This window comes from Musca autumnalis, unplaced genomic scaffold (genome assembly GCF_047663935.1).
Source record: "Musca autumnalis isolate F117 unplaced genomic scaffold, ASM4766393v1 scaffold_1, whole genome shotgun sequence".
NCBI classification, from domain to species: domain Eukaryota; kingdom Metazoa; phylum Arthropoda; class Insecta; order Diptera; family Muscidae; genus Musca; species Musca autumnalis.
The window spans coordinates 264,525,713-264,550,031 of NW_027411644.1; the positions used below are offsets into that span (position 1 = coordinate 264,525,713).

Genomic DNA, 24,319 nt, shown 5'->3' on the forward strand with positions numbered 1-24,319 from the left:
AATATTTTCAAAAATTATTTGTGACAAATTTGTAAAATACAAAAAATTAATTTTAAAATTGTCCCTTAAAATTTAATAAAAAAAACACATTTCATTATTTTGTACTTTACCTTCAGAACCAGAATTGTTCTTTCTTTGTCTATGCATCACCTGTGGTGACTTGAATGCGTGCTCTAAGTTATATGAGACATCTGAAGCCGGCTTGTATAGTGTGATTGCTTGCTAACCAGGTTTGAAAAGATACGGCTATATAAAAGCAACACAGCTTAACCACAATGTTTTCAGTTTGATCTTTAGCATCAGTGAATCAACGTCGGTCGATAAATGTTTTACTTGGCGAGTTAAGAAAACGTATTAAACAATCGGAATAACGACGTGTGTAGCCAATTCTTTAAATCAAGAAACTTTTAGTGGGCAAGGTCAATAATAAAATTCTAAATAAATTAGCCAAAAAGAAGAAACAACAAAGATCTGTTAATAACCATAACCTGCAGTGTAGTAGTAATAATAAGAAGTTTGACCCATGAAGTGTGAAACAAGGCAAAGTTGAATTTAACTATTTTCTGGTAGTGTAATTAAAATAATTAACATAACAAACAAAAAAGGCAATTTTTAGTGTTTACAAGCGATTCTGTTTAAAAACCAGAAAAGAATTAAATAAACGAGCATAATTTGAAAAACATAATAACACAGAAAGAAGTTACGTACGTGACTAATGTTTTAGTGTTGTGTATATTGAATAAAGTGTCAAAATGAAAGTTATTGTTTTATACGCTGTTTGTTGTATATTGACCACAGTAAAGAGTCAACTATTCAATTATGCCGGCAATATGAATGGTAAGCCAACTAATAAACCAAAATTGTAACAATATAAACGATTATACAAAAAAACTGTTTATAACAAAGCATTGTGGGAAAATAAAACAGAAAATTAAAATATGCCGGAAGTGATCTAAATCAAAGTTAATTAGAGTTCATTGTTATATGAGTATTATTGGAAAAAATTGAATGACTCTAATATCTTAAAGTGACTAATTTCGTTAATATTTAATATTGGAATGCAATACAGACTGAATGATAAAACAATTTTAATAGTTATGAAAATAAGATTTTTTTGGCGGGAAAATCCAATCGAGGTGAATTTAAATTCTAATTTTCTATAACGATATACCTAGGTTGATTAAAGTGTAACAAAAATATAAAAGGGTGTGGGCGTGTGTCTATGGCACAACTATATGGAATATCGTATGAGTTTTCTAAAACTGAAAACACATCCAACGTTTGAGTAAAGACTTGTGTCCTTTCTGGTAGAAGAATAAAAGACAATGTGATGCCAAGTATCAAGTTTTCTTTATTCTTCTACCATATATGACACAAAACTTTACTCAAACGTTGGATGTGTTTTCAGCTTAAGGGAAGTGCGAATGTTTTGGGAGGACGCTTTTCTAGCTTTGATATCTAAGGTTTATTTTCAGCATATTTGGGTTCCCAAAAATTCATCTCCAAGGTCAACATGTTTTTTGTTTCTTGTTATTGATTATAATCATATAGACATATCAAATTTTAAAGCACATCCTCTCAAAGTTGCAATTTTATATCCTTGTCACACACTTTGATACGATCGAAAATGTGCTTAATTGAAATAATATTTTAAGCCAAAATAAGTTTGAGACAATTTGAAGTCGAATTATCAATTTCCGTTAATTTTCGTCTATATGACTTGCTGATTTTTGGTGCAAACTTTTCAAATCCTAATACATATTCAAATCGTCAATTAAGTTCATGGTTGAACTAAGAATAAATTTCCGAATGGGTCGATGTTTTACTTTGTACCGCAAATTTAAAATAGTACGCTTTAAGATTTCACTTTCAACATAGTTTCTATCAGTTTTAATTGTCGATTTTTCGAAAATATCGATTACTTTCAAACTGCCCAACAACCACAAAACATTTTGTGGTTGCCTGATGACTGGCAAAAAAGAACGGCAAGTCACCGATATATGTGAGCAAACATCGGCAGTCAAAACGGTACGTACCCCGTATTATAGCTTGCAAAGCTCATTAACCCACATAAAGCCACTGCAGTGGCACTGGTCGTTTAAACGCCACAAAAATGGTTGCAAAAATTGACGTAAAACTCTGTTTTTTTCGAATATTTTTGTGGGGGTTTTCTGCATTTTGCTATAGTATTGTCTGTTATCTATCATTTTACGCTTATAAAGCTTCATTTGGGTTATGCATTTCCACGCAATTGGCCTAAAACCCCAGCTATTCAATAAATTTGACTTTTTGTAATTTTCGACTTTGGATGAAAAATTTAAATATGTAATAAAAGTTTAATCATAAGGTAAGATAACTCAAAAGTTTTTACAAATTTTGACAAACTCTTAAAAATGCTGTTCGATAACAAACTTGTTCAGGAGAGATTGACCAAAGTTTTTGGCACGTTTAAAAGAAGGAATATCGTAGTGAGTTTTCTAAAGCTGAAAAAGCATCCAACGTTTGAGTAAAGACTTGTGTCATTTCTGATATAAGAATAAAAGACAAAGTGATGCCAAGTTTTAAGTTTTCTTTATTCTTCTGCCGTATATGACACAAAACTTTACTCAAACGTTGGATGTGTTTTCAGCTTAAGGGAAGTGTGAATGTTTTGGCAAGGACGCTTTTCTAGCTTTGATGTCTAAGATTTATTTTCAGCATATTTGTGTTCCCTAAAATTCGTCTTCAAGGTCAACATATTTTTTAGAACTATTTTTATTATACGCAAATGTTGCTTGTTATTGATTATAATCATATAGTCATGTCAAATTTTAAAGCATATACTCTCAAAGTTGCAATTTTATATCCTTTCATACACTTCGATACGATCGAAAATGTGAATTATTGAAATATTTTAAGCCAAAATAAGTTTGAGACAATTCGAAGTCGAATTATAAATTTCCGTTAATTTTGGTCTATCTGATTTGCTGATTATTAGTGCAAACTTTTCAAATCCTAATACTACTTATTCAAATCGTCAATTAAGTTCATGGTTGAACTAAGAATAAATTTCCGAATGGGTCGATGTTTTACTTTGTACCGCAAATTTAAAATAGTACGCTTTAAGATTTCACTTTCAACATAGTTTCTATCAGTTTTAATTGTCGATTTTTCGAAAATATCGATTACTTTCAAACTGCCCAACAACCACAAAACATTTTGTGGTTGCCTGATGACTGACAAAAAAAGAACGGCAAGTCACCGATATATGTGAGCAAACATCGGCAGTCAAAACGGTACGTACCCCGTATTATAGCTTGCAAAGCTCATTAACCCACATAAAGCCACTGGTCGTTTAAACGCCACAAAAATGGTTGCAAAAATTGACTTAAAACTCTGTCTTTTTTTGGAATATTTTTGTGGGGGTTTTCTGCATTTTGCTATAGTATTGTCTGTTATCTATCATTTTACGCTTATAAAGCTTCATTTGGGTTATGCATTTCCACGCAATTGGCCTAAAACCCCAGCTATTCAATAAATTTGACTTTTTGTAATTTTCGACTTTGGATGAAAAATTTAAATATGTGATAAAAGTTTAATCATAAGGTACGATAACTCAAAAGTTTTTAAAAATTTTGGCAAACTTTTAAAAATGCTGTTCGATAACAAAATTGTTCAGGAGAGATTGGCCAAAGTTTTTGGCACGTTTAAAAGAAGGACCGATAGCCGGAAAAATATACAGGGTGCGCCTCAACTAAATTTAAATGAAAGGTGCTTAGACCTTGGAAGTTTTTGCGGTTTATGAAACTACAATGTTAAAAGATGAGAAAATAAAAAAAAATCGCCTGAGGGATTTTCAAATAAATCGCGATCAAAGTTCACATTTTTATGTTTTCGCGATTTTGCTTGGAAACCGCAAGTCCTATCGAAGACCAAAAAAAAACGACGGAGGGATTTTCAAATAAATCGCGGTCAAAGTTTAAATTTTTAGGTTTATTTTAGGTTTTCACGATTTTGCTTGGAAACCGCAAGTCCTATCGAGATGGAGCTAAAGAAAATTTTGTAGCTGTGAAAATTGGATTGGAAAAGGATTTACTGCTATGATTTGGTCCTAGGAAGGATTTTCAAATAAATCGCGGTCAAAGTTCACATTTTTAGGTTTTCGCGATTTTGCTTGGAAACCGCAAGTCCTATCGAGATGAAGCTAAAAAAAATTGTAGCTGTGAACATTTTCCAGATGATTTACTGTTATGATTTGGTCCTAGGTTTTACCATTTTTGAGATATAGAAGTTCTTTGGTTCTAATTTGGTTAATTAATTGAATTAATCGAACTAACATAACCTAAGTTTTGTATTGAATGAAAAAGTGAATTCCAGCGAAGTGTCACACATCCAACTGTAATCGTTTCGCTGGTGGTTCAACTTAGCTATCAGGCATATCGGATGAGAATGGCTAGAAGGCAAAGGCTGAGTTTGATAACTTCTATTTATACAAACATTATTGCAAATTTGCAGATATGAAGTATTTTTGAAGCCTTTTTCTTATCACTAGGACACTAGGTTGTGTCCTGTCTAGAATCATTTCTCAATACATACACATGTACAAATCGAAGGGTGTTTTCCTTCATGAATTGTAATGCCTTCCATTTCGGAAGTTTGATATGATAGATTGGCAGTGGCCAAGACCTCGGTTAAGTTTTCAAATTTTGTCGTTTCCCAGGAGTTGTGTTCTTAGGGTCGCAAATACTGGGCAATGATAGAGGTAATGTTCCATTCCAGAATTCCCCTTTTAAGTATACCTGTGAGTTTGTTAATGTCAACCTTACTTAATATAAGTGTCTTCATGTGGGTTCCCCCGCGGGATTTTGGTGTATTTCCCTATCTGCTCATTTTTCTAGTGTATGGGCATGTTTTGCCAAACTCTAGCCGCGTCGCACAATGTCGCGAGTTCATATTAACGGTGCCTAAAAATAGGAGAAGGTCGGTCCACGTTTTTATATTGCCCCGATAGAACTATACCGCCCAATTTTTAGTATTTTGAAGATTTTAGTCACATCAGCCAACCGACATTTTGTGTTTGTTCTTCATATATTTTTGTTGGGTTATTGAGTGCATCAAAAGTTAGTCATTAAAAATGTTTAAAGACATTTCTTGACCAAAATGTTGGCTTTGACGGTTCACCTTTTTATATGGGTATTTTTCAAATTCCCTCCTTTAAAGAGAAGATTATAACGTGATTAATAAGCCCACAAATATATATTATGATCGGTCCATTCCTTTTCGAGCTTTAATCGACAACGCTATATGCTTTCTTAAAAAATGTTCGTGTTCGTCTGCAAACCCCCGCAGGTGGTGCCATTATACATTTGAAGTACTCACTTTTTACAACTCAAACAGCAAATAATATCGATATACCTACACTTCTATAAAATTTTTTCCACTCCACTAATTTTAACATTTGCTGCACAAAATTGGTGAACTAAGCACTAAATGTTGTAGCCAAGTTTATTACATCCCAAGAAAATTTAGGAATAGCTTTTGTAGCGACCGTTACTTGTTACTAGTCCAGCAGTTTTATACGGTGAGAAACACATGATTGCTTGTTTGACGATCGAGTGATTAATTTTTGATAAATCTTCTGTTGGGTATTCACTCCCTGTCTCGACGGAAAGTGCGTCATAATCAGGAGGCCTAGATTTTCTTCAGTTGAAAAGCCATTTAAGTCCCCCCTCCAATGGGATATTGGCGAAATCCATTTCAGACAATTTGCATTCGATTTAGCATTGTCGAACTTGCCCTCTAGAACGCATCAACCAATTTACTCTAAACTTTGGTAGATTACGTTCGAATATGAACTATATCGATCCACTCCAAAGGGTACCTCCCACATATAATTTCTAAATTTTTCGTAAAAGTTTAGTTCAAGCATATGTCTTGGGTCATTTTTAAATTTTTTTGCAGCAGGATGTCCTGGCGGCCCATATTGCGACGACACATTTTTTCGAAAGTAAGTCCACCGATCCATTCCTTTTGGTACCTCTTCCTCCGCTTAATCCAGTTTAAGGCCACAACATTATAATTTTTGCGATTGGAAGCCAATACATACTTCATGAGATATTTGTCACAAAATGTCCCAATATTCAGGGCCACTCCTTTACACAGATTTTGCATTGACACTTTTAAAAGTACTTGCGGTGTTTATTACAACGCTATTGTTATATTCCCCACACTTCTCTCGATAAAGGCCGAATGTTTCAAAAGCCCCGACCAAGTGGTATGTTGGCAATATGAAAAGAATTCCATTTTTTGTTTCGATTTATTACTTCTTGTGTACTTCTTCTGGCCCTAAGGTAGAATACCAGGTATGTCTGCAGTTAAATCTTCTTCCTTATTATGGGACCCTTTTATGCGACAAGATAAATAAGCATTTCAGAATTTTTATCCCTTAGCATTTATGCTAACGAGGGTATATACACGTTCATTCGGGCAAAATGTGCCTCATCGAAATAATGGTTTTAGACCCCAAGTATGTTTGGACGAAATTTGTTTCAGACAATTTGGAATCGATTTAGCAATGTCCGTCTGTCTGGCTGGAGCGCACGATAACTCTCGAACGGATGAGCCGATTTGGTTCAAAATTTGGCCTTCGTAATATTTTGTTTAAACTTAGTTTAAGTCCGAAGATGTGCCATATCGGTATACTACTTCGGGTATCCCCCCCACAAAAGTTTGAAAATATTCGCAAAATTTGTGCGCACGGTAGTCCTTGAAGGGAGTAACCGATTTGGTCCATACTTTGCACATCGTGAAATTTTTACCAGACATAGATGAGATTCCAATATGGATTCTAGCGGTCCACTCATTCGGTACCTCCCACCCAAAATTTCGGAAAAGTTCAGTTTAGGATCTGCTCTCGAATCGCTTTGATTTTTGTTGTAACAACTTGTATTAGCTGCCCCCATTACGACGGCGCAAGTTCTTTCAGGTTTTTATGGCACCATGCGTACGATAACTCTCGAACGGATCAGTCGATTCGGTCCAAAATTTGGCCTTCGTAATATTCTGTCCAAAATAAATTTAAGTTTGAAGATGGACACTGTCGGTGCGCTTTTCCGGTACCTTCCCCCCCTTCACCCAAAAGTTAAAAAAAATGTAACCAAATAGTACGCGCTATATCTATATCAGATAAGGCAGTTCTTGGCGTATTTGAGAGAAAAATTCTTCGAAAGATTTACGGACAAATCTGCGTTAACAGTGAATATCGACGTCGCATTAACCACGAGCTTTATCAGCTATACGACGACATCAGTATAGATAAACGTATCGAGATGCAGCGATTACGTTGGCTAGGGCATAGCATAAGAATGAGTGATGATGAACCTGCTAAAAAGACGAATAAATTTGGGGCGCATAGCGGTGCACGCAGAATTGGCAGGCCAAAGAATAGATAGCGCAAACAAGTGGATGAAGAGATGACAAGGCGCGGAATTTAGAAAGTGAAGCACTAAACGGAGAGAATTGGAGATCTTTTCTTAGTTCGGTCTATGGAACAAATGTTCTGTAATGGGCCAGCTAAGTAAGTAAGTATATCTGTTGAATGGAGCAACTTTTAAAACTTTAGATCTCCTAATATTTTGTCCAAATGTAGTTTTACTTCAAAAATGGCCGATATCGGTCTTCTCCTTAGGGTACCTCCCCCACAAAAGTTCAGCATTTTTATTTAAGTGCAGTTTAGGATCTGTTCGAAGATCCTTTAGAAAATTATACCGACGCTACTCCTTTTGGTCCTCTTAAAGCGGTATTATGTTTTTCGTGGGCAAGTCCATGCTTCCTGACATCGTGGCACAAAACTTCTGAGTTATACGGTGACCAACTGAATTGACTGGTGGGTACAATATCTATCGAAAGGAATGTATCCCAAAATAAGATCCACTTCCAAAATGGACTATGTTGGTCCATTCCTTCCAGTACATCCTCCGCAAATTCATACATCCAAAAAGGACCACAAAATCTGCGTAGCCGGTATTAGATTCGATATTGTCAATAGATGTAAGTTTCAATTTACACAAGCTGAGGATATATCTATGTCGGCACTTTTTTACTTGTTAGGAATTATTTGAGGAATATTGAGCATAGCGTTAGACTTTCCATTTAGTTATGTAGTTATAAGTTTTTGTAGTTATATTTTATATAATCAGGCTCTACGGCATATTGCATATTATATCTATATTCCGATTTAATTATCATTTCGATCACACATAATTTATGTGATCAAATTATGTGGGTATAAAAAAGCGCATTCTTTATGCTTCTGTCCCACTCAACCTCAAATGCGAATAATGTTATTAGTTGTACTATTTTGCTAAATTTAGCAATAGCAAAACCACATGTTCCATTGCACTTGGAAATAGTTATCTACATTTATTCAAAACCGTAATTTACAACTATAAATAATATGTCTTATTTCTATGCAGAAAAGTGTTAATTAAATAACTTGGTTTACCGCACACTTGAAACCGAGCATACATACAATTTTTTTACTCCCTTCTCAATGTCATTGAAAACTCGTTTGCTGTATTCTAAATATGTCTAGCCTATATTTTGCTTACAATAACGCATTAAACATGCAATTTAATTATTTCTTTTGTTGTTATTATTATTATTTTAGTATAATAAATTAATTTGAATTTAACAGGTGGTTAGAAGAAAGTCTGCACAAGATCAAGAGAACTTGTTTGTAACGTTTGTCCATAAAAGAGACTGGCTATTTGAAACAGAAACCTTTGATGTAATAATGAATCTGTTGGCAGGGTGGAATAATATTCATATGCTGGTAACCTATTTATTAATTAATAACTTATTATCAATTAGCCAAAGACTTTAAATACTTTTGTCGTCGTGTGAATTGATGAAATATGTTTTGATCAGTTGTTGAATTTAAAATAAAATATTTCACGTTAAAGTAAGCGCACACTGCCAGTCGCTGGAGCAAATATTTGCCTAATGTGACCTTACCTTAAGATATTCTGACAGACATACTTACTTAGCTGGCCCATTACAGAACATTTGTTCCATAGGCCGAACTAAGAAAAGATCTCCAATTCTCTCTATTTGTTGCTTCGCATTCTGGAATACCGCGCCTTTTCATCTCTTCATCCACTTGTTTGCGCCATCTATTCCTTGGCCTGCCAATTCTGCGTGCACCGCCAAGCGGTTCGTATTTATACGCCTTTTTAGCGGGTTCATTTTCGCCCATTCTTATGATATGACCTAGGCAACGCAATCGCTGCATCTCGATACGTTTAACAATATTAATGTCGTTGTACAGCTGATACAGCTCGTGGTTCATGCGACGTCGATATTCACCGTCAACGCAGATTGGTCCGTAGATCTTTCGAAGAATTTTTCTCTCAAACACATCAAGCACTGCCATGTCTGCTTGCGCAAGTACCCAGGCTTCAGAGCCATACATCAGCACGGGTAGTATCAGTGTTTTGTAGAGCGTTATTTTTGTTTGACGAGATGTGGCTTTGTTTTTGAACTGCTTACTTAAACCAAAGTAGCATCTGTTGGCCAATATAATTCTTCTTTTTATTTCACAACTGATGTCGTTTGTTGTGTTTACGGAGGTGCCGAGATAGACGAAATCTTTTACTACCTCAATATTATAGGAACCAACTTCCACAGTCGGTCCGAGCTCAATGGACGCATTGCGCGTCGACACCATCAACTTAGTCTTCCCGCCGTTTACCGCCAGACCCACTTTAGCAGATTCTCCTTCGACCTTCATAAAGGTATCAGTTACTTCTTTTACTGATCGTCCCATGATGTCTATATCATCAGCATTAGCATGTAACACGTGGCTATTGGTGTAGATTGTCCCACTTCTTTTGACGTTTGCCTCTCGTATAACCTTTTCCAGCTGGATGTTAAAGAGATCACACGAAAAGCTCTCTTTGGAGAGGTTCTTTCCTATTTTAACTGAGGATCTCGTGTCAGTTAAAGTCATTTTACAAAGCCGAATGAGCTTTGCGGGGATACCAAATTCAGACCCGGCGTGGAATACCTTTGAACGCAGCGGGCTGTCGAAGGCTGCTTTATAATCGACAAAAAGGTGGTAGGTGTCGATCTGCATCTCTTGGGTCTTCTCCAGGATTTGCCGCAGGGTAAATATCTGGTCAATGGTGGACTTGCCAGGTCTAAAGCCGCATTGGTATGGTCCAATTATCTCGTTGACCATAGGCTTTAGTCGTTCGCACAATATCCCTGACACGATCTTGTAGGCAATAGGGAGTAGACTTATGCCCCTATAGTTAGAGCATACAGTCTTATCTCCTTTCTTGTGGACGGGGCACAGGATACTCAGGTTCCAATCGTCGGGTACTCGTTCTTCTTGCCAGATGGTGCTAACTAGCTGATGAATACACTTTATCAGCGTGTCGCCTCCGGTTTTGAACAGCTCGGCTGGTAAGCCATCGGCTCCTGCTGCCTTATTATTCTTCAGCCGATTTATTGCACACTATCTGTATCAGTTACCAAATTACCTTGCTGGTATCTACAGGAGGATGTGCCTATACCAAAGCCATCAGTTTGATGTTTAACTCTTTGGTAGATTTTCGGACTTCATTCTGGTTCCTGTACATCTCGATTTTTTCACATTACCGTTTCTCCTATCTCCTTCTCTCCCGATATCTCTCTCGTGCACTACTCGTTGCTACGGATTGTAAAATAGCCCTATATACCGCATTTTTCTCTTCGGTAGCAGCACGACACTCCTGATCATAAAATGGATTAATTGGTGGAGGTCTCTGGTATCCAAGTATGGATTTTGCTGCTCTTTGCTCCATGCAATACTTTGCCATTGCTCTGATAGGATGAGGAGTGCTTTGATTAAGCAATTGGGCTAGTTGAGTGGAATATGCTGTGGCTATCTGTTGTGATTGCAGCTTACCGATGTCTAACTTTCGTATTGTGTTTGTTCGTACTTTGTTTGCTACGTTTACCCGTGTGCGTACCTTTGCTGCAACAAGGTAGTGGTCCGAGTCTATGTTTGCTCCTCGGAACGAACGCACATCCAACAAGCTCGATGAATGTCTTCCATCTATCACAGCGTGATCAATTTGATTTCTTGTTTTCTGATCTGGAGACAGCCAGGTGCCCTTATGGATGTCTAGATGTTGAAATCTGGTGCTGCTAACTACCATGTTTTTTGCCGTTGCGAAGTCTATCAGCCTCATACCGTTGTCAGATGTTTCACTGTGGAGACTGAATTTTCCGACTGTTGGGCCAAAAATATTTTCCTTTCCAATTTTGGCATTAAAATCGCCTAGAATAATTTTAATGTCATGGGCAGGACAACGGTCATATGTTTCTTCTAAGCGCTCATAAAATATATCTTTGTTCTGTTCGTCCTTGTCTTCAGTGGGAGAATGAGCGCAAATAAACCTGATTTTGAAGAATTTTGTTTTTATTTGAATTGTAGCAAGTCTTTCATTCACGGGTGTGAAGCACGAGACCAGGTGTTTTAACCTCCGACCAACTACAAATCCGCAACCAAACTCATGCTTTATGTCATGGCAGCTATAATACAGTGCGTCACCTTTAGGTGTTGTTGTGACGGCTTTCCCATTCCATCGTATTTACTGTATGGCAGTAATGTCGGCCTTGTACTGTTCAAGTTCATCTGCCAATGCGTAAACTGCACCTTCTCTATAAAGAGTGCGAATATTACAGGTACAGATTCCCAGATCATGGTCCTTAAAACGTTTGCGGGGGTCGTCAACTTTTAAGGGATTTGTTTTTCTTTTCTTTTGTTTTTCATAGTAGGCTGCTTTTTCTAGGGGAGGGTTACTAACCCTGCACCCAAACCCAAGCTTTTAACGTTCTTATTGGTGAACGCGTGGCACATTTTAGCTCACTACCTTTAACGGGTGTTAAAGGCAGCTACCCCAGGTGACACCATGGGGAGGTCAGTGTCCACTTGAGATGAAAGAGGGACCAAGATAAATCCTGGACTTTGCCATGTTAAAGCCGGTCAGGACCGTTTCTTGGTATCTTTCATTCCCTACGTCACCCATTCTGACAGACATCGGTCCGTATTCGGAAAAAAATTCTGGAAAATTTAGATTTTATGAAAAAAAATTGGCCCGAATTTGGAAGGAAATTCCATCAAATGCGGCAGTGCGCATTTTTTGTCAGAAAATCTAAATTTTTCTTTGATTGACACAACACAGAACAAACCCCACTCAGAGTCAATTTTCTTTTAATGCGCTATTTATTGAAGATTCAAAAATGTCAAACATTTTAATGAGTTTCAATGTTGTTATCATTTTGTGATTAAAAGTAGATTAAAAGTTGAAGCTATCAACACTAGCTTAAATTATTATATGTTGCATTTATATTAAAAAAATTAAAAATTGTGTATGCGAATTTTATAACCAATCGCATTGTTTTTCCACAACCGAACCGAACAAAAAAATCCCTTAGAAAAACGAGTAGACATCGGAACGAAGATTCTTCAGAAAATGTGCAGAGATTCTTAAAAAACATTTAGAAAATCGGTACAATTTCCTGGAAAATATGAGTGAAATGGGCAAATTTCTAAAAAAATATTCAGAAAATCGGGAAAAAAATCGGAAATCAGAGTCCTCGAAAAAAATTGTTAGCTGGGTTGCTACCTACAATAATTCAAAGTGTGTGTGTGCTTTCGTGTAATTTTAGCGGTTAATAAATGCATTTTATTAAATAATTCACGCTATGAGCGTATATAACTCACTACTCTTGTGTTAATTTGTTTCTTTATGAAACACTTTAAGAGTTAATTAGATTGAACTAAATCATTTAACATGGCATGTGAATTTAAAATACCCCCACTAAAGGTTTATTAGTTTGTGGTTATTAAGAAAACAAAAACAAAAAACGGAAATAACAATAAATCAAATCACTTGATGTGCAGTCAAGAAGTAATTCTTGCATTTAGTATTTGTTTGATTTAATTTAAATTGTGCCTGGTGATAAATAATTTTTAAGTACAGGTAGTGAACGTTCGTTCGTTCAACTGTTTAATGGGTTACACATGCTACGTATTTTTTGTTCTGTTTATTCAATTAAAGTTAAATATCTTTTGTTGCCGCTTAAGAAATATGTTGTGAAAGTTGCACATTGACGGGTAATTTGTAATCGTACTTGTGACAATTCCGATCCCATGGGTATTAAGTGGTGCAGGTGTAATTTCACGACGTATTGATTAATGTGTGCATGTATGTTAAAGTAGTCACCGAGTTATTCCAACTATGGGTTAGTAAGTACTAAATACCTTCGATTTCGTGTGAAAAAATGTGTCCAAGAAATTCTATAAACGATGTTGCAAGAAAATCATGAACCTAACCTTGTCAAAGCTGAGTGATACTTGTATCCTACACGCAGCTAATAATGATCTTAAAGTCGTCTAAGAACAAGTACAAATCAGAGGAAAAAATCTGTATGTACCGTAATGTGGGGCTACACCAAATCATTGACATATACCAAACATTTTTATTAACCAAACTTATTCATAAAGGACTCGAAATATTAAATTACGTTAAACTAAGTTTTAAAGTTATCTTGCACAATAGCCATTTTAGTATGTGCCGACATGGAGCTTTGGGCCATTATCTTAGCAAGTATTGACTTGCGGTTTTAAAAGAGGCCGCTCGAACAACCTACTGAGCTTCTTTCTTGGAGCTTTTAGGCCAATCCCTCAGGAAGTATGGACTTGCGCAAGAAAAAAATTATCGTCGTAAAGAAAGTCGCAAAGACAGTTTACTGAAAAAAAGGATCCGAGAGGAGCTCTTCAACTTCACTTTATCCGAATTTTGTGTGGGAGGCAATGAACGGAAACAAACAAAACGATTCCCGTACCAATCACACAAAGCCACAAACTTTTCAGCTTCTCTGAATCGTTTCATTCTCATAACCAAAACAAAAACACAAACTTTTCAATGTAAAAAGATGGAAACAGTACGATTGCTGAAATGTAACTTCGACTATGCTTTGCCGAGTTGTTTCATTCACCACCGAAACAAGAAGTATTTTTGGGAAACGTTTGCCGTGCGTATTGTCAATGACACACTCAAACACACACACACATGTGATTGCTTAACAACCCTATAAGTTAGCATCAGCATACCACAGTGAATTTTATCAACCACCAAACGTTTTTGATTTATTCACATGTGTTTAGTACTATTCCGTTTTCTATATGCTCTTGTGGAGTTGAGTACTTTTCGCTTTTCGTTTTGTTCTCACTCACGAAAGTAAACAAAACAAAACTAAACAGTGAGCTCGGCCAACGTGGGTTATGTTTCGTTTTGTATTGTTCCTATGGAAAATACGAAACGAAACGATTGGAAATGTTATTTAAAGTATTTTTACGTACGCTGCCGGGAGTTACCCGAAGGAGTGGAGCGATAAAGTCCATATTCCAACCTGGTACATGACTGGATGAAATAATACGATGTGTAAAGTCTGTATCAATCGCAAAATCCCTGCGAGAATTATCTTGCGGATTTGCCATTTTGGTTTGTGCTGTCAGGGTGTCTTGGAACTTTTAGGCCAATATCCCAGGAAGTATGGACTTGCGTAAGAAAAAAAATGTACCGTTGTAAAGGGAGTCGCAGGGACAGCTTACTGAAAAAAATTTCAAAACGATCCGAGAGGAGCTGTTAAACTTCACTTTATCCGAATTTTGTGTGGGTGGTACCCGAAGGAGTGGAGCGATATAGTCCATATTCGAACCTGATACATGACTGGATGAAATAATACGATGTGTAAAGTCTGCAACAATTAGAAACTGTGTGGGAGGTACCCGATGGAGTGGACCGATATAGTCCATGTTTGAACCCGATTTATATCTGGAAGAAATAATATGATGTGCAAAGTTTGGACGAAATCGATTGCACCCTTCGAGAGTTATCGTTCACATCATTTTACAGAAATATTTTGAACTTTTGTGGGGGAGGTACCCGAAGAAGTGGACCGTCTTCGAACTTAAACTACGTTTGGACAAAATACATATTACGATACCCAAAATTTGGTTCGAATCTGTTGATCCGTTCGAGAGTTATCCTGCGCACCAGCCAGACAGACAGACAGACATACGGACAGACAGTTAGACAGACGGACATGGCTAAATCGACTCCAAAATGTCTGAAACGAATTTTGTCCAAACATACTTGGGGTCTAAAACCGTTATTTCGATGAGGCGCTTTTTTGGTGTATATACCCTTTCTAGCCTAAAGGCTGAGGGTATAACAAGCAAGAACTTTTTATATCCTCACCTCGAACTGTAAGTACAATTAGTTGTCTTTCGTTTATAAATGTATGAACTAAGCTGATCGTCATCGCTATTCTTTCCAAAACATGGACCAATATTTAAAATTATTCGAATTTAGGTTTTGCATCCTCTGATTTTTTCAAGAGAGGTTTTGTACCTACAATAATGTTTTGTATCTATAGCAGGGAGGGATCGGGAGATACCGTTTCAAACCGACAAGTTTCAGGTGGAAAGTTTTTTACCCCCAACCTAGACAAATTTCCGACAGCACGATGGAATATTGAGGTCACAACCTTTAAAATCGGGAGGTACCGAAGACTATATTTTCGGCCTCATCAGTTCTCTTAGTTCGTTGTATTTAAACAGAAAACTCTTCTCCAATGTTATCAATAAATGACTGGTTGTCAGCGACATTTGAAATTTTTTGGAAAGTTTTACATTTTTTATACCCTACACCACTATGTGGGGAGGGTATTATCAGGTATGTGATGGAAATCTATTTCGAGCTCAAAACGAGTCAAAAACGACTGTAGGTGTGATGCATGTACATTTTCCTTCAACGAATTGTTTTCGATATCGGTTTCATATTCCATTTTGTTCTATGGAAAAATTGATCAAAAAGACGTGTGATGCAATTCGATAATCGTTTATTTTTCTCGTTTTGAAAACGGTCATATTTTTGTGGTCGATTTATAAACGATGTAATGAATTTTGATATTTTTTAGGAAAAAAGCTTGAAATTTAAACACGGATATAGAATAGATAAATTTACAATTATTCGCCTTATATTTAGTATATTTTGTTAAGAAAATATTTGATATTTCGATAAAAAAAAACACGGATCAAAAAATCTACTTTGAACATGTTTCTTTCCTCTAGATTAGTGAAGACATCCGCTAAATATGTTGTTTGCACTGTTTGTAAAGTTCTCCTCATGTAATTGGACAAGAATTTCCACACTAAACCTCCATATAGGCCAATTTAACCCTCCGTCATGCACATGTTCCGATAGTCACGTACGTAGCGCATGTATCTGGCCAGATACAGTAAGTATTTCAGTACATTTATACGAAAAATATGCTATTTTAGTGATAATATTATATTCTTGTATTGTTATCACGCCAGGCAGATATATATTTTCACTTTTTTTGTTCTTAGTACATGCTTAACCCGTGTAAAAAATATGAGAAATAAAACAAAAAAATTGTATTTTTGTGTTTACTCGTAATGTCAAAAAAATAACAAGAATTGGTATAAAGTTCATTTCAATTAAATTTAGTAGTTATAAAGTAAGTTTTAATTAATTCTTGATTAAAAAAGTCTCACAAAGCTTCAGGTAAGCACCTAAAACACGTATAATCTGATTTCGAATGTTGTAGGCATACCGGATTGGAGCAAAATGTGTGTGTATCTGGTCATATACATGCGCTACGTATACGATGTATAGATGAAAAACTCTACATAAATTTAGATTGTTGTTGTTTTTTTTAAGTGTTTTTTTCATAAAACGATACCTTACAATATTTGTAGAGGGTACCTGGAGACTCAAGCCCCTAGCTAAATCAGAAATATATTTAAATCGCAGTTGAATTCGTAAAATATCTGGCCAGATACATGTGCATGACGGAGGGTTAAACAAGAATACAAATTTATTTATTTGTTTAAATTTTTTCGGCTTTTGCCATCGCCAAGACTAAAAAGTGTTTTTTATTTCTATTTTTCTTCTTAGGGATCACCAGTCCGTTTTTTGTTTGTGGGAATTTAATGAAATTGAAACAACGTGGAATTGAAATTCGATGCGGATCCCATCACATCTAAAAACAATTCGCTCGTTTTGGGCAAATCGTTTTCATTGCAAATCGATTCGAAATTCATCACATACCTGTATATTAGAGTGGGGCGATTTGAACACCATCACGGGCGCCTGGAGTTTCTGATTCTTGGGATTGTACTGAGCAAAAAAGTCAACTAGACCATATGTCTACGGTGAAAATCGAGCCCCCGGATTTTGGCTTGAAGTTATTTTTCAAGGATTTTTGGATATTTTGACATATAAGAACCAAACCACTGAGATTTTCGATCCAACACAAAGACAACAATTGTAGCCAAGACAATAATAAAGAACTCTCTGGTACATAGCAAAATCATTGGAACGCTCCTTCAGGTAGTTATGGCCTCGAGAAGGTGCACATTTTTCGGAAAATATCGATAAATGACACTGTGCTACAAAATGGGACTCAAAGTCAGTGGGTGGAAAATTCCTTTTGGAGATGAAAGCCCTTGGTGAGTGTACTAAGAACCCAAAAGGAAATATTCACCATAGGTCAAGTTTCCGAGATATCGCGTGATTAATGGTTTAATTTTGGTCCCTTAATTTGTGAGAAAATAGCTTCATATCTCTCTAAAGCGTTATTGTAGCTTAATTTTGACATTACATTTCTTCGGTCAAATCGAATGGTGAATCTTTTTGTAGAATATTTCATCCCTCTAACTCAATTCCTTTCATGTCCTTTTCGTCCTTTATTTTTTGAAACGTAGTAAAAGTAACACAAGACGAGATTTTACAGGATCCAAATATTCTACAAAAATGTTGTTCAGAAGATTTTAGGTACGGTTCTCATTGATGACCAATCGATATTTCCCCGTTTTCATGGTCCTTTTTGACATTTACCCGGTTTTTGTTGAGAAAACTATGTTTTGTTTTTATGTATATTCGTTACTGGTCTGTGGTGCTTCTGAAATACTTACCATAAATAGCTCTTGTAATGACGAACACGTTAATAACAAATTTTATTTGAGGATAGATCCGGTTATCTAAATTTTTGAACCGGATATTCTGATATTAAAACCGATTTTGGAACCGGTTTTAAGTAACCGATTAACCGATTGGTTCCGAAGTTATGGTGAGATGAATTTATGTTATGTTGTTTTTTTATCATGCACTTTCATAGCCAAAAAGAATTTTTCAACCAGTGATATTTTACATCAAAATCGATTTAAGAAAGCTGTTTTTTTTCTAGCTACGGAACCAACAAAGTTGTAATAAGCTACTTGCTGTCATTTGATCGACCGTTATATTAGCTTTCTAATGATATACATATTCGGTTAATCGGTTAGTTAAAACCGGTTCCAAAATCGGTTTTAATATCAGAATATCCGATTCAAAAATATAGGTAACCGGATCTATCCTCAAATAAAATTTGTTATTAACGTGTTCGTCATTACAAGAGCTATTTATGGTAAGTATTTCAGAAGCACCACAGACCAGTAACGAATATACATAAAAACAAAACATAGTTTTCTCAACAAAAACCGGGTAAATGTCAAAAAGGACAATGAAAACGGGGAAATATCGATTGGTCATCAATGAGAACCGTACCTAAAATCTTCTGAACAACATTTTTGTAGAATATTTGGATGCTGTAAAATCTCGTCTTGTGTTGCTTTTACTACGGTTCAAAAAATAAAGGACGAAAAGGACATGAAGGGAATTGAGTTAGAGGGATGAAATATTCTACAAAAAGATTCACCATTCGATTTGACCGAAGAAATGTAATGTCAAAATGAAGCTACAATAACGCGTTAGAGAGATATGAAGCTATTTCCTCACAAATTAAGGGGCCAAAATTAAACCATTAATCACGCGATATCTCGGAAACTTGACCTATGGTGAATATTTCCTTTTGGGTTCTTAGTACACTCACCAAGGGCTTTCATCTCCAAAAGGAATTTTCCACCCACTGACTTTGAGTCCCATTTTGTAGCACAGTGTCATTAATCGATATTTTCCGAAAAATGTGCACCTTCTCGAGGCCATAACTACCTGAAGGAGCGTTCCAATGCTTTTGCGATGTACTAGAGAGTTCTTTATTATTGTCTTGGCTACAATTGTTGTCTTTGTGTTGGATCGAAAATCTCAGTGGTTTTGTTCTTATATGTCAAAGTATCCAAAAGTCCTTGAAAAATAACTTCAAGTCAAAATCCGGGGGCTCGATTTTCACCGTAGACATATGGTCTAGTTGACTTTTTTGCTCAGTACAATCCCAAGAATCAGAAACTCCAGGCGCCCGATAACACTTTTTTCCTTCCATACAAATCGCCCCGGCCTACTGTATATGTTGGTTTTGGCCAAAAAGTTTGTAACGCATCGAAATAATGGTCGTAGACCCATACTTATATATACCAAAATGAATGTCTCGACGAGCTGAGTCGATCTGGCTATGTGTGTCCGTCCGTCCGTCTGTCCATCTAAACCTTGTAATCACGCTACAGGTCGCAATTTTGATCGGATTGTCACGAAATTTTGGGTTATGGGGGTCCTACAGAGGAAGAAGCCTATTGATTTTGATGATGGTCGGATAATATTCAGGGGTTCAGGGGTCGTTTTATTTATATCTCTGTTTCTTTAAGAGGTATATCAAAAGCAAAACCTGGAAAGGAAAGTAGATAATATCACCTTTACAACGATGTAAAATTTTCGTAGGTGCTCAAACAGCAGAGATATCGCAATAGTCGGTAAGGCATCCCATTTTTCGATTTTTTATAATCACGGTACAGGTCGCAATTTTGACCGGATCGTCACGAGTTTTTTGGGAGTTGATGCGAGTCCCTCAGAGGAGACAATTCAACGTTTTTTCCTTATGCAAATATCTCCGCTTCTGGTAGGAGTATTCCAAAAGGAAACCCGTCAATGGAAGAAGAAAAGATCTCCTTTATATTGATGCAAAGTATGTTGGCGTAAGTGGGCAAACAACCGAGATATCGCAAAAGTCAGTGGAATTTTGATCGGATAGTCACGAAATTTTGGGGGTAGATGGGGGCCCCACAGAGTAAGAAGCCTACTGATTTTGGTTATAGTCGGATAATATTTAGGGGTCGGAATGGGAAAAACTCTTGTGGAGACAAATTCATAGTTTTATTCTTTGTGAATATATCGGCTTCTAGTAGTGGTATTCCAACAGCAAAATTTGTCAATTGAAGAAGAAAATATTACCTTTACATTGGTGTAAAGTAGATTGGCGAAGGTGGTCAAACAATAGTCGGTAACGCATCCAATTCTTCCATTTTTTGCAATCACGCTACAGGTCGTAATTTTGATCGGATAGTCACGAAATTTTGGTTGCTTACGGGGGTCCCAGAGAGAAAGAGGCACATTATGTTTGGTGGTAGTCGGATTATATTCCCTAAAAGAAATGTTTACCAGTGAAAAGCTTATGTGTAGGGTATCACATGGTCGGCTCCGTCCCGACTATAGCCTTTGCTCACTTGTTAGCCTTAACTTACTCAAGACTGTTTGTCATACGATCATGTGTTTTGTTGTTTACAGTGACTTGAAAAAATCACTTTGCAAAAAACAAATGGAATTTACTTGTGAACATTTTCGTCCGATAATTTTTCACAACTTTCGGCGTGGATAATGACGGCAAAAGTGCATCGATCAAATTAAATATTTCTATGTCGATAAAAGACCATCCTATAGCACTATGATAAACTGATTAAATGAATTCAATTGTGGCCGACACTCGCCAAAAAACGAAGGTCTTAAGGGTCGCCAAAAATCGGACGTTGTGCCAGAAAAAAAAATAAAGCCGTGCGTAAACGGACAATGCAAGATCGCTATGTTATATACCGTAAGAAAGAGACATCCTTGGGTTTTGCTTCCACCAACTAACATTTGATATTGCATGAAAACATGTCTGCAAAAATGGATTTTTCTCGTAAGATCTGGCAAAATTGGACAATCGATCAAAAAAAGGCTCTTGTGGATTGTTGCAAAGAAATTATGAATAAAAACGATCACGGTGCTTCAATCGACGTTTATATAATAGCCACAGACGACAAATCTTGGATCTATGCCTAGGAGACCGAAACAAAACAGGAATCGACCGTATAGGTCTTCAAAAGCGAGCCAAATCCAACGAAAGTTGTTCAAATAAGAAGCACTTCGAAACAAATGGTCGCCTGTTTCTTCGGCAAAACTGACCGTCTGGCGACTATACGCCTTGAGAAATGTAGGACGTTTAATTCTGAGTGGTATACTACAATTTGTTTGCCTGCAGTCTCCAGAGAAATTCGAAAAACGAACTAGAGAAGACGATCCATTCTGCATCCTGACAAAGTGAGCTCTCTCACACCGATTCAAAGCAGCGTCTGTTTGACCGGACAAACCGTGGAATTGATGGGTCGTCCGCCGTACAGCCCTGGTCCAATGACTTCATTTGATTCCAGCATATCAAAAAAAAAAAAGACGTGGTAAACGATTTTCGTCGCCAGAAAATGCTTTAAAAGCGTTCAAAAACCATGTTTTGGAGGTGTCTTAATCGGAGTGGAAAAAGTGCATCAACAATTGGTTTGAGCGCATAAAAAACTGTTTAAATCATTCTGGAGACTACTTAAGACAACAATAAAACTATAGACAACAATAAAACTATTTTTGATGGAAAATCTTCGAGTTTTCATTGTTAGGCCATATAGTTATCGTGCTGCCCTCGTAGGACATACCAAAATATGAACCTATATTGATCATTTTCTGCGTGGAGTTACTTACATCCACTTCAAGTAAAAATATCCTTAAAAAGACTTCACATCTGGCGGTATCATTTATCTTCCAATATGAGAACACAATCACAGCAACTTCGACTGGGAGAAACCCTTATATGGGGGTTATTTGGGGTTCACCTATGCCTACAATATTTTCGCTAAGTTCCTTAACCACTAGAAACCTTAAAATGGAAACTAGAGCTGCATTGATTGAAAAATGTGAAATCGTGACGTACCTTGGAGCCTTAAAATAATTACTGCTATTTCTGTATGAAAAGTAAGCTATACCGAAAATTCCCGGTGGATATATTTAATACCTCAAACGAAGACTAAGAACCAAATTTAATACATGTTAGCTCGAGAATGTTGTAAAATATTTCAAAATACCGAGCAATTATAACGATAGTTACGTGGCTAAACCTTAAAAATCTAGCTATATCATTCTATAAGGGCTATACCACAACCAAGACTTACGCCTGTAGTTCTCCGCAGACATACTCGTAGTTTATACCCCTGGCAAAAACTAAACATGAAATTTCAGTCATTTCGGTTGAATAATGTGGCTAAAGCCTACAAAAGAGCAAAATCGGGAGGCTTTATGGGGGTATATCACAACGTGGATTTGTACTGACAAATTTCCGAGAAAAAGTTGTGTGGCCCCAAAGAAAAAAATCCTATTTACATCCATTTCGGTGTAATAATGAGCCTAAAACTTTCAAAATACCGAAATTCGGGCGGTACCGTCATATGGGGCCTATATGAAAGCGTGGATATAACCCATTTTCAATACCACATCCTAGGAGTAATAGTAACTGTTGTACCAAAGAGTTAAACTCTATTTTAAATATTGCCAGCTGTATCTTGATTTCCACTTCGAATTTTATGCTGATCCATCGAATATTTCGATGTTCCGTCATATGGGGACCGATATAACCCACAACGTGGACCGATATAACCCATTTTCAATACCAAACATCCTAGGAGTAATAGAAACTTTTGTACCAAAGAGTAAGGCACTATTTTAAATATTGCCAGCTGTATCATGATTTCGACTACGAATTTTTTGTTGATCCATCGAATATTTCGATGTTCAATGATGCAAAGCAGGTTGGCGTATGTGGTGAAACAATAGAGATGTCGCAATAATCGCTATTCCTTTCCAGTTTTCCAGTTTTGACGATTTCCATTCCATCCAAGGCCCATTTCAATAAAAGTAACCAATATTAAAGAAGGCTGAGCTTTAGAGCGGTCCCAAGTGCGTTCTCAAAAATGACGTTCAACTATCCCAATTTCCGATTTGTTGCCTTAAGTCACCTGGTATCAAACTACAAGGTGGAGAATGCTTTTGGTATCTCCCTAAAATAAACGTTGAACAACACAAAGCTTATACATAGAGGTTGTGGTGGCCTAAAACGGCCAGACGGTTGGTTTCAATGTGTTATTGTTATTATTGTGAATAAATTGCATGAAAACTTAAACAAACATTTCGAAAGCTTGAATAACTTTCGGCCAAAATAGAGTTGTTGTTGTGCTCTTAACGTGACCTGGTAAATAGATATTGGTCGGACCCGTCCCGACAATCGCCTTTGTTTCTTCTTCTTCTTTATTTGCGTATCCGATATTCGGATGTAAAGCGATCATACAATATTATTGTTTACATATTCAAAAATGTATTTCAAAATATAGATATTATCTAAGTGTATGTAAGCTCTCGATTTTTAGCGGCATATAGTAATTTGGTTTCATCTCTGTATCCCGTCCAATCTTGAATGTTTTTTCCTTCTATTTTGCTTTTTATAATGTTTTGTATAAATTTGTATTTTTCATTTCTCATTAGATGACCTAAGTATGAGATTTTTCGCGATTTAACAGTATGCAGGAGTTGTCTGTCATGGTTCATTCTTCGAAGAACTTCCTGGTTTGTTATGTGTGCGGTATATGGTATTCTTAAAATTCGTCGATATATCCATATTTCGAAAGCTTCGAGTTTCTTCTCATCTGCACTTTTAATAGTCCATGTTTCGACTGCATATAGTAGCACTGACCAAATGTAACATTTCACAAATCTTATCTTTGTTGCTAAGCTTATGTCATGATTTGTTAGCACGGTTTACTTTTTAAAAATACTAATATAAGTTAATTGGATGATGTTTTTCTTGCTTTCGCTTGTACCTATGTCACTGTTGTATTTAGTGTTCGGGTAGTACCTATTACTTTTTTGTAGGGTGTGATTTTAGTTTGCCGGTCGGTGGTTTTATTTTTAACTGAATTCTTAGAATAAATTAGCATTTCTGTTAAAGTAGTTTACTTCACAAAGAATTAGTTTAATTGAATGATTTGTTGAAGAGATAATAAGAAATAGGTCGGTCAATAAAGTTTATTGAACTATGGATCAGTAACGATGGGCTGGACCAACCAATTTTTATTATGTATATTATCTCGAAGATAATTTTCAAATAAATTTTATTTATTTCTGTTTGGAGTTGC

The 24,319-nt window shown here is 36.3% G+C and overlaps 1 protein-coding gene across 1 annotated transcript in view; it reads left to right on the plus strand.

The window, feature by feature from the left end:
* Positions 1-282: 282 nt before the first annotated feature.
* LOC141389503 (serine protease 7-like) overlaps positions 283-24,319 on the plus strand; it is a 32,905-nt gene continuing 8,868 nt past the window's right edge. The window contains exon 1 of the mRNA XM_073961090.1: positions 283-837. Coding sequence (XP_073817191.1) covers positions 753-837 — 85 coding nt within the window. The 5' untranslated portion in view covers positions 283-752. The remainder of the gene's footprint in view (positions 838-24,319) is intronic.